Source organism: Lemur catta, chromosome 6, assembly GCF_020740605.2.
Source record: "Lemur catta isolate mLemCat1 chromosome 6, mLemCat1.pri, whole genome shotgun sequence".
Lineage (NCBI taxonomy): Eukaryota > Metazoa > Chordata > Mammalia > Primates > Lemuridae > Lemur > Lemur catta.
Genome location: NC_059133.1, coordinates 7,584,288 through 7,608,338, shown reverse-complemented (window position 1 = coordinate 7,608,338; position 24,051 = coordinate 7,584,288). Strand labels below are relative to the sequence as shown.

At 37.8% G+C, this 24,051-nt stretch overlaps 1 protein-coding gene across 5 annotated transcripts in view; it reads right to left on the bottom strand.

Annotated features, from left to right (window-relative positions):
• The window catches only part of MRTFA (myocardin related transcription factor A), a 181,449-nt gene that overhangs the window by 89,634 nt on the left and 67,764 nt on the right, over positions 1–24,051 (bottom strand). Inside the window, exon 1 of one of the 5 annotated variants that reach the window (XM_045554841.1) lies at positions 11,007–11,310. The exons of the other annotated variants lie outside the window; for them this stretch is intronic. Coding sequence (XP_045410797.1) covers positions 11,007–11,052 — 46 coding nt within the window. The 5' untranslated portion in view covers positions 11,053–11,310. Of the gene's footprint in view, positions 1–11,006; positions 11,311–24,051 lie in introns of those variants that run through there. 5 annotated transcript variants of the gene reach the window in all.

The following is a 24,051-nucleotide window of genomic DNA, read 5'->3' as shown; positions in this document are numbered from 1 at the left end:
ATGTAACCTTTTAGGATTGTCTTTTTTCACTCAGCATAATTCTTTTTTTTTTTTTTTTTGAGACAGAGTCTCACTACGTTGCCCGAGCTAGAGTGAGTGCCATGGCGTCAGCCCAGCTCACAGCAACCTCAAACTCCTGGGCTTAAGCGATCCTACTGCCTCAGCCTCCCAAGTAGCTGGGACTACAGGCATGCGCCACCATGCCCGGCTAATTTTTTCTATATATATTTTAGTTGGCCAGATAATTTCTTTCTATTTTTAGTAGAGACGGGGTCTCGCTCTTGCTCAGGCTGGTCTTGAACTCCTGACCTCGAGAAATCCACCCGCCTCGGCCTCCCAGAGTGCTAGGATTACAGGCGTGAGCCACCGCGCCAGGCCAACTCAGCATAATTCTTGAGAGTTAACTAGGGTGTTTTATTTATCAAAAGGTTTGCCCCTCCCCTCTTTTTAAGTTACTAAGTAGTATTCCACAGCTTGCATTTTTAACAATGTCACTTAAATGGTATCATTCAGTATGCATTCGAGTCTTGCTTCTTGCATTCAGCATAATGTTTTTTTTAAATTCATCAAAACAGTGCTTCAGTAGTCTGTTCACTTTTACTGCTAGTAGTATTCTACTTTATGGATATACCACAATTTATCCTTTCACCTGTAAACGGACATCTGGGTTGTTTCCAGTTCTGGGTCACTAAGAATAAAGTTCTATGAACCCTCAATACAAATGTGAATATATGCTTCTATTTCTCTTGCGTAAAACCCTAGTAATAGGATGCTGGGTTACGTGTTAAATATGTTCAACTTTACAAGAAATTGTCAATTGTTTTCCCACAGTAGTTATACACCACTTTACATTCCACTAGCTGTTTCCGTTGCTCCATATCCTTGCCAACATTTGGTATTGTCAGTCTTTTTAGTTTTAGCTATTCTAGTGAGTATGCAGTGGTATCTCATTGTGGTTTCAATTTGCATTTTATTGATGACCAATGATGTTAAGCAACTTGTCATGTGCTTATTGGCCATTTGTATATTTTTTTAAGTGTCTGGTCAAGTCTTTTATCCATTTTTTATTGGCTTGTTTTATCAAGTTTTAAGAGTTCTTTATGGCCAGGCACGGTGGCTCATGCCTGTAATCCTAGCACTCTGGGAGGCTGAGGCAGGTGGATCATTTGAGCTCAGGAGTTCGAGACCAGCCTGACCAAGAGCGAGACCCCGTCTCTACTAAAAAATAAAAAGAAAGTATATGGACAGCTAAAAATATATAAAGAAAAAATTAGCTGGGCATGGTGGCACATGCCTGTAGTCCCAGCTACTCGGGAGGCTGGGGCACGAGGATTGCTTGAGCCCGGGAGTTTGAGGTTGCTGTGAGCTAGGCTAACACCATGGCACTCTAGCCCGGGCAACAGAGACTCTGTTTCAAAAATAAAATAAATAAAATAAAATAAAATTAAAAAAAATATATATATATATATAAAAGAGTTCTTTATAAATTCTAGATATATGTGTTGTAAATATTTTCTACCGTTATATGGTTTGCCTTTTTATTTTCTCAACAGCGTACGAAGAGGGAAAAAAGTGTTTAAACTTGATAAAGTCCAGTTTAAGAACTTTTTCTTTATAGTTCATACTTTTCATGACCTTTAGCTTTTAAACTTAAGTCTAAGACCCACTCCAAATGAATTTTTGTGTATGTTCAGTATGGTTTCAACCAACATCAACAGAAACAACTAACCATAGGTGACAATACAACGGGTAGCAAAGGAGGTACAAAGATCAGTAATTTGAAAATCAGGTCATGAAGAGTTCATGCTATATGAACTTGGATAAGTCACTTAACATTCTTAGTCTCCAGTCTGTTCACCTGTAAAACCATGGTTTTGTATCAGGGCATCTGTAAATTCCCTTCCCAGTTAAACATCCTAGAATGCCAATAATAAGGCCATTTGTTCTTTCTTTGGAAAGTCAAGAAAAAATGGCAAAAAAAAAAAAAAGTGGTCAAATTTTGAACATTTGTCTAAAGCAGAGCACTATACTAAGAGTAGGTTTGCTTTGTTGTTGCCTGTTTTATCCTATGTTCCACACTAATTAGACATAATATAATCTTTCCAATCAATGTATTTGTATCTCCTGATTTTTATCATTTTAAGCAGCACTTACTACCCAGAAAATACACCAAAAAATCATCTTCATTTTACCTGTTCACCTCAAAAACAAAGTCAATAAAAATAAAATATGCGTTGGAACAGAACTTCTCAACTTTAATATGCACATGAGAATCTTGTTAAAATGCAGATTCTGATTCTGTATGTAGGTCTGGGCTGAGTCTGAGATTCTGCATTCCTAACAGGCTTCCAGGTAATACAAAAGCTGCTAGCCTTAGAACATATTAATACTTTGAGTGACAAGGTGTTAGAAAACTGAGGACATGGCATCTGTTTGGGTAGCCTAATTAATGTTTTTTTGTTTGTTTGTTTTATGTTTTTTAAAGAGACACGGTCTTGCTTGGTCACCCAGGCTGGAGTGCAGTGATGTGATCATAGCTCACCATAACCTTGAATTCCTGGGCTTAAGTAATCCTCCTGCCTCAGCCTCTCGAATAGCTAGGTCTATAGGCACAAGCCATCATGCCCAGCTAATTTTTAAATTCTTTCATAGAGATGGGGGTCTTGTTCCCCAGGCTGTTCTTAAACTCCTGACCTTAAGTCATATTCTTGCTGAGGCCTCCCAAAGTGCTGGGATTTCAGGCCTGAGCCACCTTACCTGGCCCCTAATCAATGTTAATACCTAAGTTTCAAATACCTTACACAACCAAATAAATGAGTCTCATAGCACTGTTCTGAGGAATATAATCTAATTGATTCTCAAGAGAATATACTAAGATAACAGCTTAGAAAATCAAGGTTAATTTAATTAATATTTTTACTCTTCAACCTAAGTGCTCAAGATGCTATTTGCCAGGCAAAAATGGGCAACAGGAGTCTTGGCTTTCTGATAAACAGTACATGGATTGTTAAGAGGATTTTCACATCCTGGGGTCAACAAATTCTATTATAGAAACACATTTTCCAATAATTAAAACATTTTATACTAACACTACCATTTTATCCCTAACAGTCATCAGATTGTTCTTACCCATCAAAAACAAACAAAAAAACTAATGTGTTTTTAGTTTATAAAAACTTCTGAAAGGGTCAGCAAATTGAGAGTAAATTAGTGTACACAGGAAGGATCTACTGCTTTGGCAAGAACATGTCCTAACACTAACGCTGCAAAGATAAATTTCAATAAATTTTACAAAATAGAAACAAAGGCAAAAACGTAAAAGAGATTTATACAAACTAGACTAATCAAAGGCAACAGCTTAATCATGCGTTGTTTGGTCAGTAGAGTGCTTTGACTGTTTAGGTCCCAAATGAACAGTTCTCGCTCTTAATCCAAGACACTGTATTTCCAGCTACTCTTACTGGAAAACCCAAAGGATTGAAAAATAAAAAAGCCCCTATGAAATCCCATTACGCAGTGACAGTTATTAATATTCTGGTACATAGCCTTACAGCCACTTTTCTAGAATTATATAAACAGTAAACATTATTCCACATTTTTAAATAATCTCATGACCACATTAGCATCCAATCATACGAAGGTACCATAAGATACTTAACCAATCTCCTATGGTTAAAATTTAGGTTGTTTCCAGTTGTTTCTGTTTTTTCACTATTATAAAAAATGTTGCTTTAAACAACCTTATATATAAATCTTACATATGTTTTGTAGTTTCCTCAGAACAAATTCCCAGAAGTACTTCAAAGTTAACAAAGAAATATTTTTTTAAAACTACCTTTATCTTATAGTATTCAAAATCTCAAAAACAATAAACAACTACAAAAACATCAAAAAACATAAAGAACTTACTATGTGCTGGGAACTGTTATAAGCATTTTACATATATTAACTTATTTAATACTTACAATAAGTTCCTGAGGTAGGTTTATAATTTTATGATGAAGCAACAGGCACAGGGAGGTTAAGTAATTTAACCAAGGTCACACAGCTAATAGGTGGCAGAACCAGAAAACCTGGGTTCCAAAGTCCATTCTCTTAAACACTATACCTGTACTTTTCAAACTTCTGGTGTCAAGACTCTTTTATCCTCTTATAGTTACTAAAGACTTCAAAGAGTTTTTGTTTATGTGGGTTATCTCTAACAGTATTTATCATATTAGAATTTAAAACTGAAAACATTTTAAACAAACCCATTATAATTACAACCAATAATAAACTCCATTATATGTTAACATAAGTCATGTATTTTTATGAAAACTCTTATAATTTTCCGAAACAAAAAAACAGTAAAAAGAGTGGAATTATTTTATCATTTTATAAATCTCTAATGTAATATTTACTAAAAAGTAAATTTTCATATCTGATTTTGCATTCATCTGTTGAGATATATTATGTAGCTCTAGAAAACTACACTCATTAGAGGACAACAGTAAAAAAGGTAAATTACATTTTAGCATAAATATAACAAGTTTTGATACCACATCCATTGAAAATGTCTCAGGGACATCAAGGGGTCCTCAGACCACCCTCCAGAACCAATGTACTATACTACAGTGCCTCTTCAGTTTGGACATGCTACACAAATAGTTAAAAGGCATAGTCTCAGGAACATAAGTACCTAAAACATATTCTAAATTCTAAATATTTATTCAAGAATTGAGTGCTTACTATGTGCCAGGTACTCTTCTACACACAGAAGAAAACAAAAGAGAAAAATCCCACACTTTGTAGCACTTATATTCTAGTAGGGAGAGATAGCAGTAATCAAAAAACAAATGAATCATGTATTCTGTTAAATAAGCAGTATGAACAAAAATAAAAGCAGGATTTTGGTCAGGGAAGGCCTAACTGAAAAGTAACATTTGAACAAAGATCTGAAGGGAGTGAAAGAGCAAGCCATAAGGCTACTCAGGGAAGAGTGCTCTAAGTAGAAGGAATAGCAAGTACAAAAGGGCTGAAATGGCAGCTGATGTGCTCAGGGACAACAAAGAAGCCAATATGGTTGGGGTAAAATATGCAAGGGAGAGAAGAGAAGATGAAATCAGAGAGTTGCAGGGCTGGGAGCACATCATGTAGGACCTTGTAGAGCACTATAAGGAACGGGAACCACTGGTAGGTTCTGAGTGAGGAAGAATAGGACCTGACCTTATTTTTAAATGGTCACTTGAGGCCAGGAATTCAAGACCAGCCTGAGCAACAGAGCAAGACCCCACCTCTTAAAAAAAAAAAAAAGCCAGCTGTGGTGGCATGTGCCTATAGTTCTAGCTACTTGGGAGGCTGAGGCAGAGGATTGCTTTAGTCCAGGATTTCAAGGCTGCAGTGAGCTATGATGGCACCACTGCACTTCAGCCTGAGTGAAAGAGTGAGGCCCCCATCTCTCTCTCTTTTTTTTTTTAGAGACAAAGTCTCACTGTGTTGCCCAGGCTAGAGTGCTGTGGCATCAGCCTAGCTCACAGTAACCTCAAACTCCTGGGCTCAAGTGATCCTCCTGCCTCAGCCTCCCCAGTAGCTGGGACAACAGGCATATGCCACCATGCCCAGCTAATTTTTTCTATTTTTAATAGAGACAGGGTCTCACTCTTGCTCAGGCTGGTCTCAAACTCCTAAGCTCCAGCCCTCCTGATCCTTCTGCCTTGGCCTCCCAGAGTGCTAGGATTACAGGCCCGAGTGGCCTGAGGCCCCATTTCTTAAAAAAAAAAAAAAGAAACTTAAATGGATCATGTACTATGAGTCCTTAAGCTTTTGAGCCTGTTTCCTCTGTAAATTGTAAAGATACACATACCACAAAGAGTTGTCATGAAGATCAAATAATATACACAAAAATACTTTAAAATTATGACTATAAAAATTTCACTACTGAATTTATTTGCACTTTGTAATTGCCATGTATGCCTCTTTTCTAGGCCCTCTGTACTTACCCTGCTGCTACCACTATCCATTTATGTGACTGTGCCATGAGATTAAGAATGGCCCAGACCACTGACATCAAGAGCTCAGCCTGATACTACTGCTTTAGCTTGAAGAGTACATAGCAAAGAAAGTTGTTTTGTTGTTGTTGATGGCAGAGTGGGGTTTCTTAGTATTATTTTCCTTGTTATCATAAAGAAAATCCTGTCAAAAATAATGCCTGTGGTAATCATAAAAATGAAGTTCCAAAAAAAAAAAAACAAGACTGTATGAGTCTCACCTTTATTTATTTTGGCACTATTTTAATAAAGCTAAAACTGTGGTTCATGGTCTTGACAGCTTACCTCATCCAAAAAGAAACAAAAAGGAGGTGAGAAAAAGATGTAGACAGATGAATTCAAATTCCTTTGATCTGGGTCCTAACTCTAAGAGGACCCCAGATAAATCAATGAGTCAGAGAAAGCGCAGTAAGATGGAAGCCAGAATACTGATGACAACAGCTTTCTGTCTGCCTACCTGTCTTCTGAGATCATCATCAAGATATGAGATCATTATCCAGGCCAGAGAGGACTCAGCAAGACACAGGTCCACCAGAGAATTACAGAGTCTGCAGTATTCTGACTACACTCCCCAGGGGGCAGGAGGTAGACACCCAGGCATTGGTTTTTTACCTCCGCCTCTTAAGATGTGAGTCAATCTGAGTAGTGGGAGAAACCTACAATGGAAAAACCTGAGGAAAACCAAGATCTCTGGGAAAAATTGTAAACAATCTCATACATTAGAGGTCTCTGATGGTTTCTTTTAAAGTATGTTATAGCAGAAAGAACACTGGCCCGGGAGTAAGGAAATGAATTCTCCTTCCATCTCTGACACTAATTATTTATGTAACTTCAGGAAATAAATTAACCTCAACAGGCCAATTTCCTCATCTTAAATAAAGGGAAGAACAAGAAAATACCTAAGGTTTCCTTCAAGCTCTCAAATCCCTTAAATATAAACAAAAGTATGTTTTTTAAAAGCCTACATTAATATTTAGAGTATTAAGAGATTTAAAAAGCAGGTATTGCTGAAGGGTCCGGAGTTTTTCAGCAACTCTGTAGATCTTTGAGTGATGTGAACCCAAATGGGGAGTGTCCCTTAAACAGTTAACAAGTCACCAAAAAAGGGCAAAATTTATCTGCTCACAATCTGCCCTTTTTGCCCCACCATCCTTCCTTCAATCCTAAATTTTTATTAATTACTGCTCCCCTCTCTCCACCCCACACTATTCTAAAATATACAGTTCAGAGGCAAATTATAATGACTAGTGAACCATAAGTTAAAGAAATATGCAGGAATTAAGTATACAGACATCAACGGATGAGAGAATAAACTGACTGAGGAGATAATTTTTAAAATAATTAACTAACGAATATTTTTGAATAGATAACATGCATATGATATAAAACATAAAAGACTTAAAAGGTATACAGTTAAAAACAAGCAAAACCATTTTCTGAGGGACAAATCAGAGGACACTTAGAGGACTTCAGTGTATAAGCTGTGCTCTATTTCTCAGGCTGTGCTCTATTTCTTAGGTCGCATAGTGGGTATGAGTTTGTGTCAAATTTCATATATATAATACTCTATATATTCCTTTGCATTTATGGAGTAGTCCCATAGTAAACTTAAAAGAGAATTCAGTTTTTTGTCAAACAAAAATTCTCTTCCAATCTATTCTTCCAGATCCCCATCCCCCTTCCCTGAGGCAGCTACTGTTACCAGTTTCTTGTGGTCCTTTCAGAGACATCTTATGCATGGACAAATGTGTGGGTGTTGGTATGCGCACATATACGCACAAGAGAGACATAGAAAAAAACAAACTGACTCCTTAACTGTGCCTTATCAAGATCAGATGTACGTCATGGGACCAAAGCATACCTAGGGAATTGTCTCAATACTTCACTCTCTACAAGTGAACTGCTATAGAGTTATACACTAAGCACTGGCTGGATATTGGCACAGGGCCTGCCTTATATATTAGCTGTCAAGAGCTGAGCCCTAGCATTCCTCCATTCTAAAATATACCAGAGTCAATGCTATGCCCCAACATTCCCTTAGCCTTAGCTTCAGAAATTCCATAATGCCCACCTCAGATTATTCATTTTCTAATGATGATGATCCAGATAGGTTTCCACAGTAGTGATACGGGCTCTGATTGTGGCTTGATCGGAACGCTTAAGATTCAGCAATACACACCATAGACAGACAGGGCACACTGCGCATTCTGAGATGCAAAAGAATTTTAACTTTGAAAGTCATGCTTTCAATAGCACTTACTTTGGGCAAGGACTGCCTAAAATACAGGATAGCAGTTATAGGATTCATGTTTTAGTGTGAAAACAGATCTCAAAATACTTTGATAAAATCTTGATCTAAAGGTGTATGCCTATGTATCAGGGGAAATATGTCAAACCAAATTTTATCATTCTTATTCATTCAAAAATACTTACTCAGTGTCCGCCATGTGCCAACATCAGGAGCCAATATATAGATGAATGTATTGCTCTTAAGAAACTAATAATCTAAATAGGAAGACATGTAAAAATGACAATTCGAGTACATTATAAAGGTAGTAGTACAGGAACAGAGAGGAGGAAGGGCTGACTCTACTGAGGTAGGTTACACAGAAAGGCAGCATCTGACTGGCTCCAAAGGATCAGTAAGAGACCACCATCAGTAGGGAGGATGAAAGTCTTTATATATACACAAGCATGCCTCACCAACATCTCCAAGCTCCAAATACTGAATGAAAACTGTTAATAAATATACAAATGTACCCTGGAATTTGCTATCGTATTCAATATCCTAAAATTTGACTTCAGGTAAAAACTTCACACCTTGAATTCTGTCTAAAGAGGTTTAGACTTTAAAAATCTCATTAAACAGTAGTCTCACTTATAAAGCATATATTCATGGAAGTGAAAATATTCTACTGCTAGAAAATCTATGGCACACATACAGTCTAACTGTCTTGAATATCCAGAAGAATGGTTGGCTTTTGGTTCACTGAGATCTCATAACAGACGCTTTTTCATTTCCTATCATAAATGACTGCAACATGTTACTATATAACTGTCCTATTACAGTTACAATCCAGCCAATAGCTATAACACTGCTGAAGAAGGTAACAATTTTACAAAACCAACACATTATTAAAGCTTTTGAACATTCAGGAACAACAGGTACTGGAGAAATCAGTTTGCAATTACTCCTTCCTATACACAGTTTCTCTCCTTTTACAGACAATAAGCAAAAGAAAGAAAGAAGTTCACATTCATGCTATTCTTGGCAGACTTTTCCTTCTACCTGTATCCAACACCTTTGTCAATTTCATCCATACTTGTCTTACATAGTATTATCCTTTGAAAGTTTTATGAAGTAGCTGGTTCAACAGATGGGTTGTTAGTTCTGCCCAACATATGTTGTGGGAAAAACAGCTCTTAGGCAAGACAAGAAAATACCAAGTACATCCCTTTCCCTTTCAGGGCTGGGAACACTGAGATCACCTTAGAGGAAAGCAAACAAACTTTTAACCTTTATAAAGAAAAGTTAGTTACTGGACTGAAATGATCTGTAAGTAACAAGGTGATCAAAGAAGGTAGAGACAGTTCAAATGCTAAAATCTGCCACTCAAAATAAAACATGCACTTGCCCCCCACACAGCATAGAACTGGAATACAGAAAAATAAAAAAAAAAAATTCAAAAAAACAAAACTAAACAAAACCCAAGTCAGTTTAATTGGGAATTTTTTCATCAAAGACAGAGGGGAAACATTCAGATAAGCATACTATCTTGTTTAGAACACAAAGCCCAACAGATCTGTGGGAGGGAAAGACAACCTGAAACACACAGCCTTTATGAACAGAAAAATTCAACTAATAAATGACTCTTTATGGTCATATTAGTAAAACCAGAAAGAACAAAATGGTAGTGGTATCTTTCCTCTTTGCCCCTTTCCTGTCCATAAAGCTTATTAACCTGATAGCATCTGATCCTATTTTCAACTGATGTATATCTGTGTTTTTCAACATACTACCTAAGCACTCCCCAAGGAGAACAGTGAAACCAATTCTTCCCTAGACAGTATCTGCCAGAACCAAGGAGTCTTATTCTACTTTGAGTGAAGGCCAGTGGATGGGGAAGAGGTTCCCAAAAGCCAGTTGTATGAATCTTTTAAGATATGCACTGAAACAAGAAAACACTACAGATTACATTTTAGTAGAAGTCTAAAAATAACAAAAGAACATTCCCTATTTTTAGATATCTGACTTACAAGTTTAAAAACACTAAAAGAAACCATTTAAAACTAACTGGAATTTTAAAATGTTTTAAAAGACACTTCTGAGTTGAAAAACTGTTTTTAGCGATAGAATTTTTTAAATTCTGCATTCTTTCTGTTGACTGCCTTCTTGCTCAAACTTCCTCACTTCCAAAACTTAGTCCCAATCCTATGTGTTATCAAGAGCATTTTCACAGAACCAAAAGATGATATATAAAGGTTATACCACAAAAGAAAAAGAACACCTAAGAAAAAAATGTAAAATATACTTCATAAAGACACAAAAATAGAGTGCAGATTGGTGATTAGAGACAGTAATATATAAAACTGCAAAAACAATTTAACTGTTCTTTATTAAAAGTAGTGCCACAGATAATAAAATAATTGATTAAAGACAAATAGTTTTTTCTTCTTAAATAGGTCTCCTCACTGAACAGTCTTAAGATCAGTGCACATCTAATTCAAAGCTATGTCTGAATAACTAAAATTTGCAATTAGAGAAAAATTATTAATTTTTTTACAATAAAAACCTGAAGATGCAGCACATTTACTGGACAATTTATGTTTTTTCTTCCTCTCCATCTCTGTCAATAGTACAAATATGCCCAACCTTTTTTTAAGAAGTCTATGGCTGAAATCCAGATTCAAACTGAGAAAAGAAAAGAAAAAATGAAGTCATCTATGGCAAATATGATCTGTAGGAAATACTGGAATTACCTGACTGTACGGCCATCATTAACATCTCAGGTTCCAGCAGAGTCATGATGGATTCTTCTTAGAAACAACAGCCCACAAATATAATGAAGAAAGTTAATGTCACAGAAAAAGATGTCTTCAGAGGCTACGGAAAGCTTTCACAAATTCAATCTCATGCCTTATGCTCAAATCAGACTGTGAGAACTCACTCCCCTTCTCAGTGCAGTTACCAATTTATCCACCCTTCAGACAAGTCAAGATGGCACAGAGTTGAATTACTGCCGACAGGAAACCAAAAAGCACTCAAGTTAAGACATACGAAGTGTGGTTAGAACAGTGAGTAAGCTCCTCCCCTTGCTATTCCTCTCTGGGGGAGGGGAGAGACATACATAAAGAGACTTTCAGAAAACAGATCAACTGTTTTTTTTTGTCTCTTTTTAAGAACAGAAGATGAGGTTTTGTTCAAAACCCTACTATAATAGACTGCTGCTAATGCAGTTTAGAGCAACAGATTAAACACAATCCAAACAATTCAATCTTGTGAAAGATGCAGTCCAATTTCCCACTAATGAGAAATGGGGATGGGGATTAAACACATATAGACATATACACACAAATAAATATGTAAACTAAGTAAATTTTCTGGAGAAGAATTCCAATGGCTTTTTCATCTGTGATATTTATAGATAACAGGCTAAGGAAGTTGAACATTTAACTACAGAAACTCAACTATTTCTCCACCCCCACTTCAATTAAAATATCTGTTTCAAAAAGTCAACTGAATACATTCCCGAGTTATAATCTGTCTTTCAGATCTGTCAATCCCTTAAAAGAGCCCTTTACTTATGCCTATGTGACACATGTGATCTGTGAATAGACAGCATACTGATGCTATTTGACTTTTCTAAAATACTTTTTCATCATGCTGGATATACGAAACACAAAGGAAGATAGTTCTAATATTTTAGAATTTCTCTTTTCTAATAAAGAAACTTCAATCCTTTTTCCACCAGCACAGAGCAAATCTTCTGAATAAGAACAAACATAGGAATTTTACCTTCCATTGTAAAAACAAAAACTAAAATCCTTTTAAATTATAGCAAGTTTTTATTTACCCAAAATTAAAAGCTTATTATTCATTCCCTTCACAGTACTTACTACGAACTGATATTTATAATGATGATATTAAGATGCATTTTTAGTATATTTGATTGATTTTTAAAGAGTTGAAATTAGAAATTCATGTTTGGTATGTTTATCTAGAATTCCTCAATCTTTTTGGTTAAGTATTAGCCTGTATCTTGAAAGTCCGCTGTTGCAGACTCAGCCTAGAGGATACCTTAACACTTACATAGTGAAACAAATCATAAAAGAAAGCACTAGGAGACCTTAAGAGAAAACAGTCTCAGAATGATTGAGGGCAATATTCTGTTATTAGAAAAGAGAAAGCAATGCAGATTTGAGGTGGGAGATTCTGTGGAAGAAAGAAAAACTTCCTTTCTTTCTCACTCCAAGAACATCATGTTTAAAAGAAAAGCCAGAAAAGCTCTATATAGAACTGTGGGAATGACTCAACAGGCAACGGAGTAGCAGCCAGTGTGGGCTACATGCTGCTCTGGGAAGGCAGAAGTGTTCTCACTGGCCCCTTCTGGCAACCAAACTCTCAAACTGTCTTATGAAAAATGGGTAAATTTCAACTCTCAGACCACATGGTAGTCTGGTCAGAGGTTAGCAACTAAGGGAAAACCATCCCTTAAAAGGTTGAGTCATTCCTTTGTCCCTATGTGGGCTGCACAATTTGCTGTGTGAGGCTTTTTCAAAGGAAACAAGTTCTCACAGTTCTGTACTTACAGGAAAATAAATACAAAATTGTAAGATTCCTCCATAGAAGATGATAGGAAGGGCAGAGGACTGTTTCCCTCCTGCCAAAACTCCTCTCTTTGTTATAGAAGACTGTTTGTGATGCCACAAGTGTCACTGTTCTGGCCCCACAGGAGATACTGACAGTCAGGTGGTGGTAGTAACAATAAAACAGCACATTTCAGTTAATTTCACTTTTTCATAGGAATTCCACATCCATTATCTCATCTGCATTCTGGAATAAAAGGAGCCAAGTAAAAACAATTTTTTAGAAGGAAATCTTAAAAAGTAATGTTGAAAAATGAAGAAAACAAGAAGCCAGGTAATCTTTGCCTATTGTTCAGATTTTGCATTTACCCTCAAGAGCTGTAGTTCTCAACCCTGAGGCCATGGCCAAGTAGGAGGCCACTCATCACTGCCTGAGCTCCCGCACCTCTGTCCTGTGGAAAAACTGTCTTCCATGAAACCAGTCCCTGGTGCCAAAAAGGCTGGGGACTGCTGCTCAAGAACATCAGCACAACAACAGAATCATTATGAAAACAAACTTTAAAACAGATTTCACAATTCTAAAACTTTGAAGCCCTATAACAGCTTCAGTTCCACTGTTTTTTGTGCAAATGAGCAACACTTCATGGAAAAAGAACTAAACTAAACTTTAACAAGGCCTCTGCACAAATGAAGATGACTTTCAAGTTAATAGCACTAAGGGAATGAAGGATAACAATCTTAATTTCCAATAAAATAAAAGCTTTGCTTCTAATGGTAACTCTAGCTAATCAACACAAATTTAATGTGGTCTGCAGTCTCTACTAATTCACTCTAAAGGGACATGATACTGCAGGATATCAATATAGTTTTTAAGTGCTTAACAGTTTTTCATAGTTACTAACAAATGTTTAACAATTAACAATAATATAACAGTATATAGGTTTCCTATCCCAACCTGACACAGACTCCTCAAAGGCCTTCGATGTTCATAATCAAAAGGAACCAGATAGGTTTTTATCCCAGTTGACCCTTCCTACTGGATGTCAGAGTTTCCACATTCTACTTAAAACTTCCTATTTCCTAGATTTTCTTAAAATCCTACTTTCCTGCCTCCCTACTTTCCTCTCAAAATCTTAAGTAACTCTTTCTCTGCCACCTCAGGGGCATCCCTTTCCTCTTTTACATACTCTTCCTAGGCAATCTCACCCTTTCTCAAGGTTTTTACCACCTAAATACTGATCCATTATCTAGCTCTGACTTCACCTGTAAGCTTCCAACTATGCACCTCTACCTGGCTATCCTAAACTCAGTGTGTCCAAAAGCAAACTGCCAGTATTGTAACCCTGCACCAACCCCTCAAGGTATACCACTTCCATTTTCCCTATCTTAGGTAACAATATTCAGATCCCAAACCATAAACTTAGACTGCTTTCCCTCTACCGCTAAACATCTAATTCACTACCAAATGTAACTAATTATCTCACAACATATTCCTCAAATTCATTTTTTGTTCTCTCCCTACAACCATTGTTCTATTGTAGGTCCTTAATATTAATATTTCTTGCCTGGAGTATAGGAAAAGCTTTTTAAAAACTTATTGTAGAGAATTTCAAACTTACACAAAGGTAAAAAACAACAGCATAATAAATTGCTTATGTACCCATCACTTAGCTTCAAAATTAATCAACACATGGCCAAACCTGTTTCATTTGTCCTACCATGCTTTCCCCACCCCCTACAACACACACACAGAGCACCTAGCCAGCACTGGATCACTCTGAAGCAAATTCCAGGCATCACCTAACTTCCTCTGTATTCTGTATAAGACAAGAAAAAATTTTTAACATATGACCGCACCTAAATTTTTAAAATCCCTTAGTATTATCAACTATCCAATGAGTGTTCAAATTTTTCCAGCTCTCTCAAATTTTTAGAGTTGATTTATTCATATCAGAGTCCAACAGGGACAACACACTACATTTCATTGATGTGTCCCTTAAGTGTCTTTCAATTCACAGATTTCCCCTCCCTCTTTTCTTGTAGTTTATTGTTTGAAGAAATCAGGCTGTTTCCTCCATTTTGGATTTTGCTGTGTCTGCATGATGTCATTTAATATGCTGCTCAATCTCCCCATATTTCCAGTAAATTAGGAGTTAGATATATAATCTGATCCAATTCAGGTTAAAGTTTTTGACAAGAATACCCCACAGGTGGTAGTGTGTACTTCAGCAACAGCTTCTGAACTGTGCTCCTTCTTTCTGGTATTGCCTCTATTAAAAACTATCCTTGGGGCCGGGCACGGTGGCTCACGCCTGTAATCCTAGCACTCCAGGAGGCCGAGGCGGGAGGATCGCTCGAGGTCAGGAGTTCGAGACCAGCCTGAGCAAGAGCAAGACCCTCGTCTCTACTAAAAATAGTAAGAAATGATTTGGACAGCTAAAAATATATATAGAAAAAAATTAGCCAGGCATGGTGGCGCATGCCTGTAGTCCCAGCTACTTGGGAGGCTGAGGCAGGAGGATCGCTTGAGCCCAGGAGTTTGAGGTTGCTGTGAGCTAGGCTGACGCCACGGCACTCTAGCCTGGGCAACAGAGCGAGACTCTGTCTAAAAAAAAAAAAACAAAAAACAACAACAACAACAAACAACCAAAAAAAAAAAAAAACTATCCTTGCTACCAACTCGTTCTTAGTCATCCTTCACAATTCAGTTCAGGTGCTGCCTTCTTCAGAAAGCCTTCTCCAATCCTGGCACTCTCCCCACCCTTCTCGCAGCCTACATGCATATGCCAACTACCCCGCCTTTAGGCTCCCCCAGCACCTGTGCCTACCTCCTTTCACTGCTCTTTACCACATGGCTTAGTTCCTCACATTCCCAGATCTAGCTCAGTGGCTGACATATAACAGCATTCATAAGTGTGTCTGGAACAAAAAGCTCTATTTATCACAGAAAATTCAAACAGTATGAGGAAAGTTCATAACAAAAGAATCACTACCTATCCAAAAAGGGCAGGTACTCTGCTAAAATTTTGATTAGAACACATGCTGAAGGTGCTATTACTTAGAAAACTACATGAGGTATTGAAGTATAGGGTTGACATAAATAAGGACATCCACAATAATACCCTCAGGAAGTCCTAATGACAACAAAAATGCCAAAATTATAAGGAATAAATAGGAAAAATCAGAAAAACAGAGAACATAGCTTACCTACAAAATAACCTGTGACCATAGAAAGCTGTCAACCTCACCAAGAACTGATATCAATTTCTATGATGAAATGTAATATAGACATGTACACACAGAAATAACAAATGCCTTTTTATAATCTCTGTGGGATTTCTGAGCACTGAAATGTAATTCTGTTGCTGTGTCCATTTCTGATTTGGGTTCTCACAAGTGTATGCATGAGTTTATCAAGGTTCAACTCTATAAAAAATGTAATCATCATATCAAAATTTCATAGGCTCCAACCAATTGACTTTTCCCCAGACACCTGGTGTTGGGCAAAGTGAAAACACCTAAAGGATAACATAACCCAGCACCAAGGCAAGTTGCTGCAGGTCCTTGGGCAGCTCCCCCTTCCTATGACCACAACCTACTGCTGCTAAAGAACCCAGGGACGATCACACATCACCATGGATATGTTATTCCTTGCCTTGGACTCAGGACAGATGGAGGCTATATTTTTAGCTTAGTTTTTGAGATATAGTAAAGCTACATTAGCCATAAATATTAATGTGAACAGCCAACTCATTCACACTGTATGTATGAAATACTGTCCTTACAAACAATGTCAACACCGGTGGGGGTACAAAGACAAGGATGAATCAGACTTACACTGTCTCTGGCCTCAAGACCCTTTTTACAGTGAAGTAGGGTAGAAAATCTCTAACCAACAATAAAAAGAAGAAAAAAATGAAGTGCTAAATAATACAAACCACGAGCTAAACAAGTATTTAAAAAGCAGCAAATAATTCTAGTTACAAGAGTCAAATTGTTTCTTACAGGAAGGATAACGTGAGGTGGCTCTAAAAACATAACGGCACCTGAGTTTATCGAGTCTTTTTAAATTTCCAACTCCATAGATGTATATACCCACGAATCATAAAATGACAACACCAAAAGAAACCTGGTCTTGACATCTTATCGAGAGTACTGAGAGTAAGGAACGAATATGAAACTCTTCTACATGTTCCTGGCAATTGGTTCCCAATCTGTTACCTGAGTACCTGTGAAAAAACCTTAAAAATAATGTTTTAGTGAGTAAAAAATATGAATTGAATGATCACGAATAATAAAATATCCACTGGCTACAAATAACTGGGGAAAGGTTCTTCCTCACTAGTAACCAGCGAAACACAAACTGAAATGAAAATATTTCACCGAACAAATTAGCAAAGTTTGTTTTGTTTTTTTTTAACAAGTGAGACTATCAATGTTAATAAGCAAACCAGGCACTCATACAGGGTAGACAGAAGTAAAACTTGATAGGCCACTGTGACAGTGTATTTCTCAAGTACCTCAATTCTTTTTTTTTTTTTTTTTTTGAGACAGTCTGGCTTTGTTGCCCGGGCTAGAGTGCCGTGGCGTCAGCCTAGCTCACAGCAACCTCAAACTCCTGGGCTCAAGCGATCTTCCTGCCTCAGCCTCCCAAGTAGCTGGGACTACAGGCATGTGCCACCATGTCCAGCTAATTCTTTCTATATATATTTTTAGTTGTCCATATAATTTCTTTTTATTTTTTAGTAGAGACGGGGTCTCGCTCTTGCTCAGGCTGGTCTCGAACTCCTGAGGTCAAACAATCCTCCCGCCTCGGCCTCCCAGAGTGCTAGGATTATAGGCATGAGCCACAGCGCCCAGCCTCAAGTATCTCGATTCTTAACAAGGCCTACAAAGACCTGTGTGATTTGGCCCCTAACTATTAAGACTCATTTCACATCACTTTCTTCCTCACTCCTTCCTACTGGTATACATGCTGGTTCTTTTTCTGCCAATTTTCCCCAATATCCTTTGCCTGTCTCTGCTCCCCATTTCTCCTTCTCTTCCAGCCTTCACACATGCTACTCCTTTTGTTTAGCAAACCACTAGCTTAAATGTCTTTTCATCAAAGAAGCCTTTCCTGACCAACCCCCTCACCTACATTACAACCATCACTATTAGATCTGTCATTCTGTTATAACATCTGTGCTTTTTTTTAAGCAATTACCAAAGTTTGTAACTACATATTAGTTTGTATAACTCTTTGTTTCATCCTTTTCTCTTTCATGGACCTGTAACTTCCATGACAATGAGAACTTCATCTGTCTTGTTCATTACTGTCTCTCCAATACTTAGCACAGAGTTGGCACTTAATAGTCACTGAATACCTTTTTCAATATTAAAATGGTCAAATTCTTTATGTCAATATCTCTACTTTTGGAAATAATCCGAAATGCAAAAAAAAGCTGTAGAAGATGTTCATCTAAATATTAGTGTATAGGTGTGAAAAACAGAAAATGATTCTATTGTCAAGGGAGAAATTAAAGAAATGATGGCACAGAATAGAATGTTATGCACCCCACTAAAAAGGCTACTTGTAAAAATATTTCGGTAACATAAAAAATCTTAAGCTACAATGCTAAATGCAAAAAGCAGAACACAGAATTGGGTGTATAGTATTAGCTCAGTTATTTTAAAAACATACATTTGGAAAAACACTGGAGGGAAATGAATCTATGCTAACAACAATTTTCTCTGGGAGATAGGATCCATTGGGAGTTGTTTTTTTGTTTTTGTTTTGTTTTTTTGGAGCAGGAATTCTACCTGGTATTTGTTCTCCAGAAGTCTAGCATAATATGTGATAAATAAGTGAGAATGGGAAATTGATTGTCTCTAAGTACTGGGATTAAACAGGTTATGAAATTCTCTAAATCACATTGTAAACAGAATCATTTATCGAACTGACATGCTTAAGATTTGGGCATTTTCACTTGGAAGACCTAATCTAGAAAATCCCTGAAAACCAGGCTTTCTGAGAAACATAGTTAACAAATCTCTTTCCTTTCCTCAAGAAAATACTGTAATTCAGGCCGGGCGTGGTGGCTCACGCCTGTAATCCTAGCCCTCTGGGAGGCCGAGGCGGGTGGATTGCTCGAGGTCAGGAGTTCCAGACCAGCCTGAGCGAGACCCCATCTCTATTAAGAATGGAAATAAATTATCTGGACAACTGAAAGTATATATAGAAAAAATTAGCTGGGCATGGTGGCGCATGCCTGTAGTCCCAGCTACTCGGGAGGCTGAGGCAGTAGGATCGCTTAAGCCCAGGAGTTTGAGGTTGCTGTGAGCTAGGCTGACGCCACGGCACTCACTCTAGCCCGGGCAACAAAGTGAGACTCTGTCTCAAAAAAAAAAAAAAAAAAAAGAAAATACTGTAATTCAGATCAGAAACTGCCCACTCAAAATTTTTACTTCTCCCAGCAATTAATTAGTACCTCCTGTGCAACACTACAGCATGAAAGGATACAGTTCGTATACTTACAGAAAAAAAAAAAAAAAACATCTGCCCTTTCTTCCACAGGCTGCACATGTGAAAAACAAATGAATACTTCCTAAATCTTACACAAAGGAGAAGACCACTGTGAAAGGGGAGTAAATATGTCCGTTTTCACTCCAGTTCTCTCCTGCTTACCTCTCTTTACACAACCTGATGTACAAAAACTCTGTTACATCTCTCAGAACAATATTTGGGGTTAGCAACAACAGTTAGAAAATAAAAATTTTTCAAAAGTAATATTTACAACAGTATTAAACTATAAAAACTCACTGGGAGACGTTAGAGAAGATCTGAATAAATGTGAAAAATATACCACATTTGCAGTACAATATTCCAAAAATATCAATTCTCCCCAAATTGGTTTATAATGCAATTCAATCAAAATCCCATGGTGATTTTAAAATTCATATGGAAACACAAAAGACCAAGAACAACCAAGAACTACACTCTTAAAAAAGAACACGGTGGAGGTCTGCCTGTAATCCTAGCACTTTGGGAGGCCAAGGCGGGATGACCGCTTGAGGCCAGGAGTTCCAGACCAGTGTGAGGAACATAGTGAGACCCTGTCTCTACAAAAAATAGAAAAATTAGCCGAGTACACCTCAAGTTCCAGCTACTTGGGAGGCTGGGGTGGGAGGATCACTTGAGCCCAAGAGTTTCAGGATACAGTGAGCTATGATGACACTACTGCACTCTAGCCTAGGTGACAGAGTGAGATTATGTCTCAAAAAAAAAAAGCGGAAAACAAAAAAAAGAAAGAGAAAAAGCAAGGTGGGAGGACTTACTTCTCTCATATAACAGGGCTTATTACAGTTATCATAATTAAAACTGTGAGATACTGGTGTAGGCATACACAAATAGACCAACAGAACCAAATATGGAGCTCAGAAACACCCCCACACAAAGGTTAAGTCCTTGCTATACAAAAAAAGGTTAGCTCTGCTGATCAGTAAGGCAAGAAGAGTGTTTTCAATAAACAGGAATCCATTTGGAAAAAAAATTAAATTGTGCCTTACCTTATCCCCATACAAAAAAATTGTTTCCAGAAACACAAGACATAAAACTCACTAACTATAAAATACTCATATATCTATCACATTAAATTTAGAAATTTTTAATCAAAAGACACCATAAAAAGAAAAAGACAAACCACAGAGTGGGATGAGATACCTGCAACACATTTATTTTATTTTATTTTTTTTTTGAGACAGAGTCTTGCTCTGTTGCCCAGGCTAAAGTGAGTGCCGTGGCGTCAGCCTAGCTCAGAGCAACCTCAAACTCCTGGGCTTAAGCAATCCTCCTGCCTCAGCCTCCCGAGTAGCTGGGACTACAGGCATGCGCCACCATGATCGGCTAATTTTTTATATATTTTTTTTAGTTGTCCAGATAATTTCTTTCTATTTTTAGTAGAGACGAGGTCTCGCTCTTGCTCAGGCTGGTCTCAAACTCCTGACCTTGAGCGATCCACCAGCCTCAGCCTCCCAGAGTGCTAGGATTACAGGTGTGAGCCACCGCGCCTGGCCTGCAACAAATTTAAAGCAACAACAAACTAGTATTCAGAATATTTAAAGAACTCCTTTTATTCAACAAGAAAAAATTCAATAATACAATAGAATAGGCAAAAGATTTAACTTGCCACTTCACAAAAGAAAAAATAGGCAAAAGATTTAACTTGCCACTTCACAAAATCTAAATGGTCGACAAATATAAGAAGAGATATTCAACCTTATTAGAAAACAGTAAAGTAAAAATAAGATATCTTCATATGCCCAGCAAAGTGGTAAACATTAAAAAGTCTAGCAATTCCAAATACTGGCAAGGATACAGAACAGTGGGAGCTTTCATAAACTGCTGGATGGTGTAGAAACAAATGCAATCACTATGAGAAATAGTTTAGCATTACCTAGTAATTTTATATTACTATATATATTGTAGTAATTTTCATTCTTATGTATATATGCATGTACTCGTGCACCAGAACACATGAAGAACATTCACAGCAACATTGTAATAGCCAAAAACTGGAACCAACTCAAATGTCCACCGGCAGAATGGATTTTTTTTTTAATTTTGGAATAATTGTCCATGGGAGCATTCACAGCAATGAAAAATTGATGAACTACAGTTATTTACAACACGGATGAATTCTATATTCGCTGAGCAAAAGAAGAATACAGAATAGTTTCATTCATATAAACTTCAACTGCTCACACCTGTAATCCCAGTACTTTGGAAGGCTGAGGTGGGAGGACCACTTAAGGCTTGGAGTTCAAGAGCCTCATGGGCAACATAGCAAGTGCCCCATCTTTACAAAAAGTAAAAAAATTAACCAGGTGTGGTGGCACATGCCTGTAATCCCAGTTACTTGGGAGGTTGCAGTGAGCTATGACTGCACCACTGCACTCCAGCCTGGGTGACAAAGAAAGACCCTGTCTCTAGAAAACCAAAAACAACACACAAACTTCAACTAATCTATATTGTTTAGGAATGAATATATAGTTGGTAAAAGAAATGATTTTCCATTGTGATACATTCATTCAATGGGTGCCACAACTCTTTGAGATGAAGCCAAAAGGGATGGGATTAGATATTTGGGAAAAGATTTTTCCAGGCTTCTCCAAGCCCAGGCTGGACATGATCCACAAGCAGATCAGTTTTACCTTTTAGACCTAAGTGCTCAGCCTAGAAGAAGACAGAAGAGTAATATTTTAAAAATATCCCTTGAGCTGGGTATGATGGCTCACGCCTATAATCCTAGCACTTTGGAGGCTGAGGTAGGAGGATCACTTAAGGCCAGGAATTTGAGGCTAATCTGAGCAACACAGCAAGACCCGATCTCTACAAAAAATAGAAAAATCAGCCAGGTGTGGTGGCGTGTGCCTGTAATCCCAACTTCTTGGGAGGCTTGGACAGGCAGATAGCTTGAGCCCAGGAGTGTGAGGTTGCAGCAAGCTGTGATAATGACTCTATGCTCTAGCCCTGGCACCACAGTAGGATTTTGTCTCTCTCTCTCTCTCTCTCTTTCTGTGTGTGTGTGTGTGTGTGTGTGTGTGTGTGTGTGTGTGTGTGTGTGTGTATACACACACACACCCCTTGGAACTTATCAACTTTTTCCAATTAGGTCAGTAGGGTTGGGTTAACCAAGGGCATCTCCTGTCTTTAATGCCCTTTCTCTGTTCTAGAAATAGAGGTATCAGGACCTTTACTGCCCACTGCCCCGTAAGGACCTTTGCTATCCCACTGAATTTCTATATAAAATACGCTTCTAAGTGAAACAGATCTAAGAAGTAAATTTCTCACTCCACTCTCTCAACACACAGTACACCCATTCATGAAAAAGCATCTCCTTTAACTCCAGAATTTATTCTGTTCTAGAACTCTACACTTTATAATTTCACAATCTCTTCAGGGATTTTCCATTTCTGCTCCTACCATCACCTCCCTACAAATGACCACGCAAAGACCTACTATAAAATATAATAATGACTTTCTTACTAGTACATCTAGCCTCTCTCCTCCAGGGCTGAATGCTGGGGAGGAACAAAATTTAAGAGGTGGGTGGAGAAAAGATAGCAAAGGGTTTGAGCAAAAAAGGGAGTGGCTGGAAAAGCAGAGTTTAAAAAGCCAGAAAAGGGTAATGTCACAGATGTCAGTGGAGGAGAAGTTTCAGGTCTGAGGTTGTGGCCAACCATGTCATGCAAATGTCGCAGAGGTCAAGCAGGATAAAGACTAAAGAGTGCTCATTTGAGCTACAACAAAAAGCAAACAAATCACTTTAGCAATGGCATTTTCTGAAGAGAGCTAGTGATAAGAGTCAGAAAGCTGTGAAGTCTCTGGAATATGAGAGAGTGGAGACAACGGCTATAAACTACTCTTTCAGGTGCCTGTATACAAAGGGAAGGTCAGAGTTGTTGGGAAAGATTTCAGTTAATTTATGTGCTAATAGTTAAGACTTCAGAGAAAAAGGCTGGTGACAGACCAATACCTTGGCCCCAACAGCAAAAGCCACCTTCTACTCCACTGTCAGCACCAATTTTCTCTACTTACTGCCCAGATAGTGGAGGTTTGTTGTTTGCTGTCTGTCATTACCTTCACTGCCATTGCTCCTACCCCAGAGGAAAGCTGGTCCTTACTCCTGCCCAAGGCAGAGCCATTACCCTGGATCCCACCCTCTTGCACCTCCCACAGGAACCTTCTCCATCAATTATCCTTTCTGTTTCTGTTTCTTCTACCTTTCCCTCTGGATTAACTCTTTCCCTTTAGCATATAAGCTGAAGTCTCTGCCATCTTGGGCAGGGGAGGGAAAGAGTGGAAATTAAAAATAAGAAAAGGACACAAATAACTGCTTGAGACCTACCTACTATCTGGATGTAAAAACACAGTTCTTATATCTACTGTAGCAAACAAGTAAACCATTTATCTATTCATTCAATAAATATTTATTGAGTGCCTACTACGAGCCAGGAGTCAGGTATATACCGCTGAACAAAATAAAGTTTCTGCCCTCAGGAAATGTATTAAACATACACACACACACACACTATAAAATGACAGACAATAATAAGTGCTTTGAAAAAAAAACAAAGCAGTATAGAGAGTACCAGGAGGTGCTATTTTAAAGAAGACAGGCAGGGAAGGCCTCCCTAAGGAAATGACGTTTATACAAGAACTTCAATGAAGGCACAG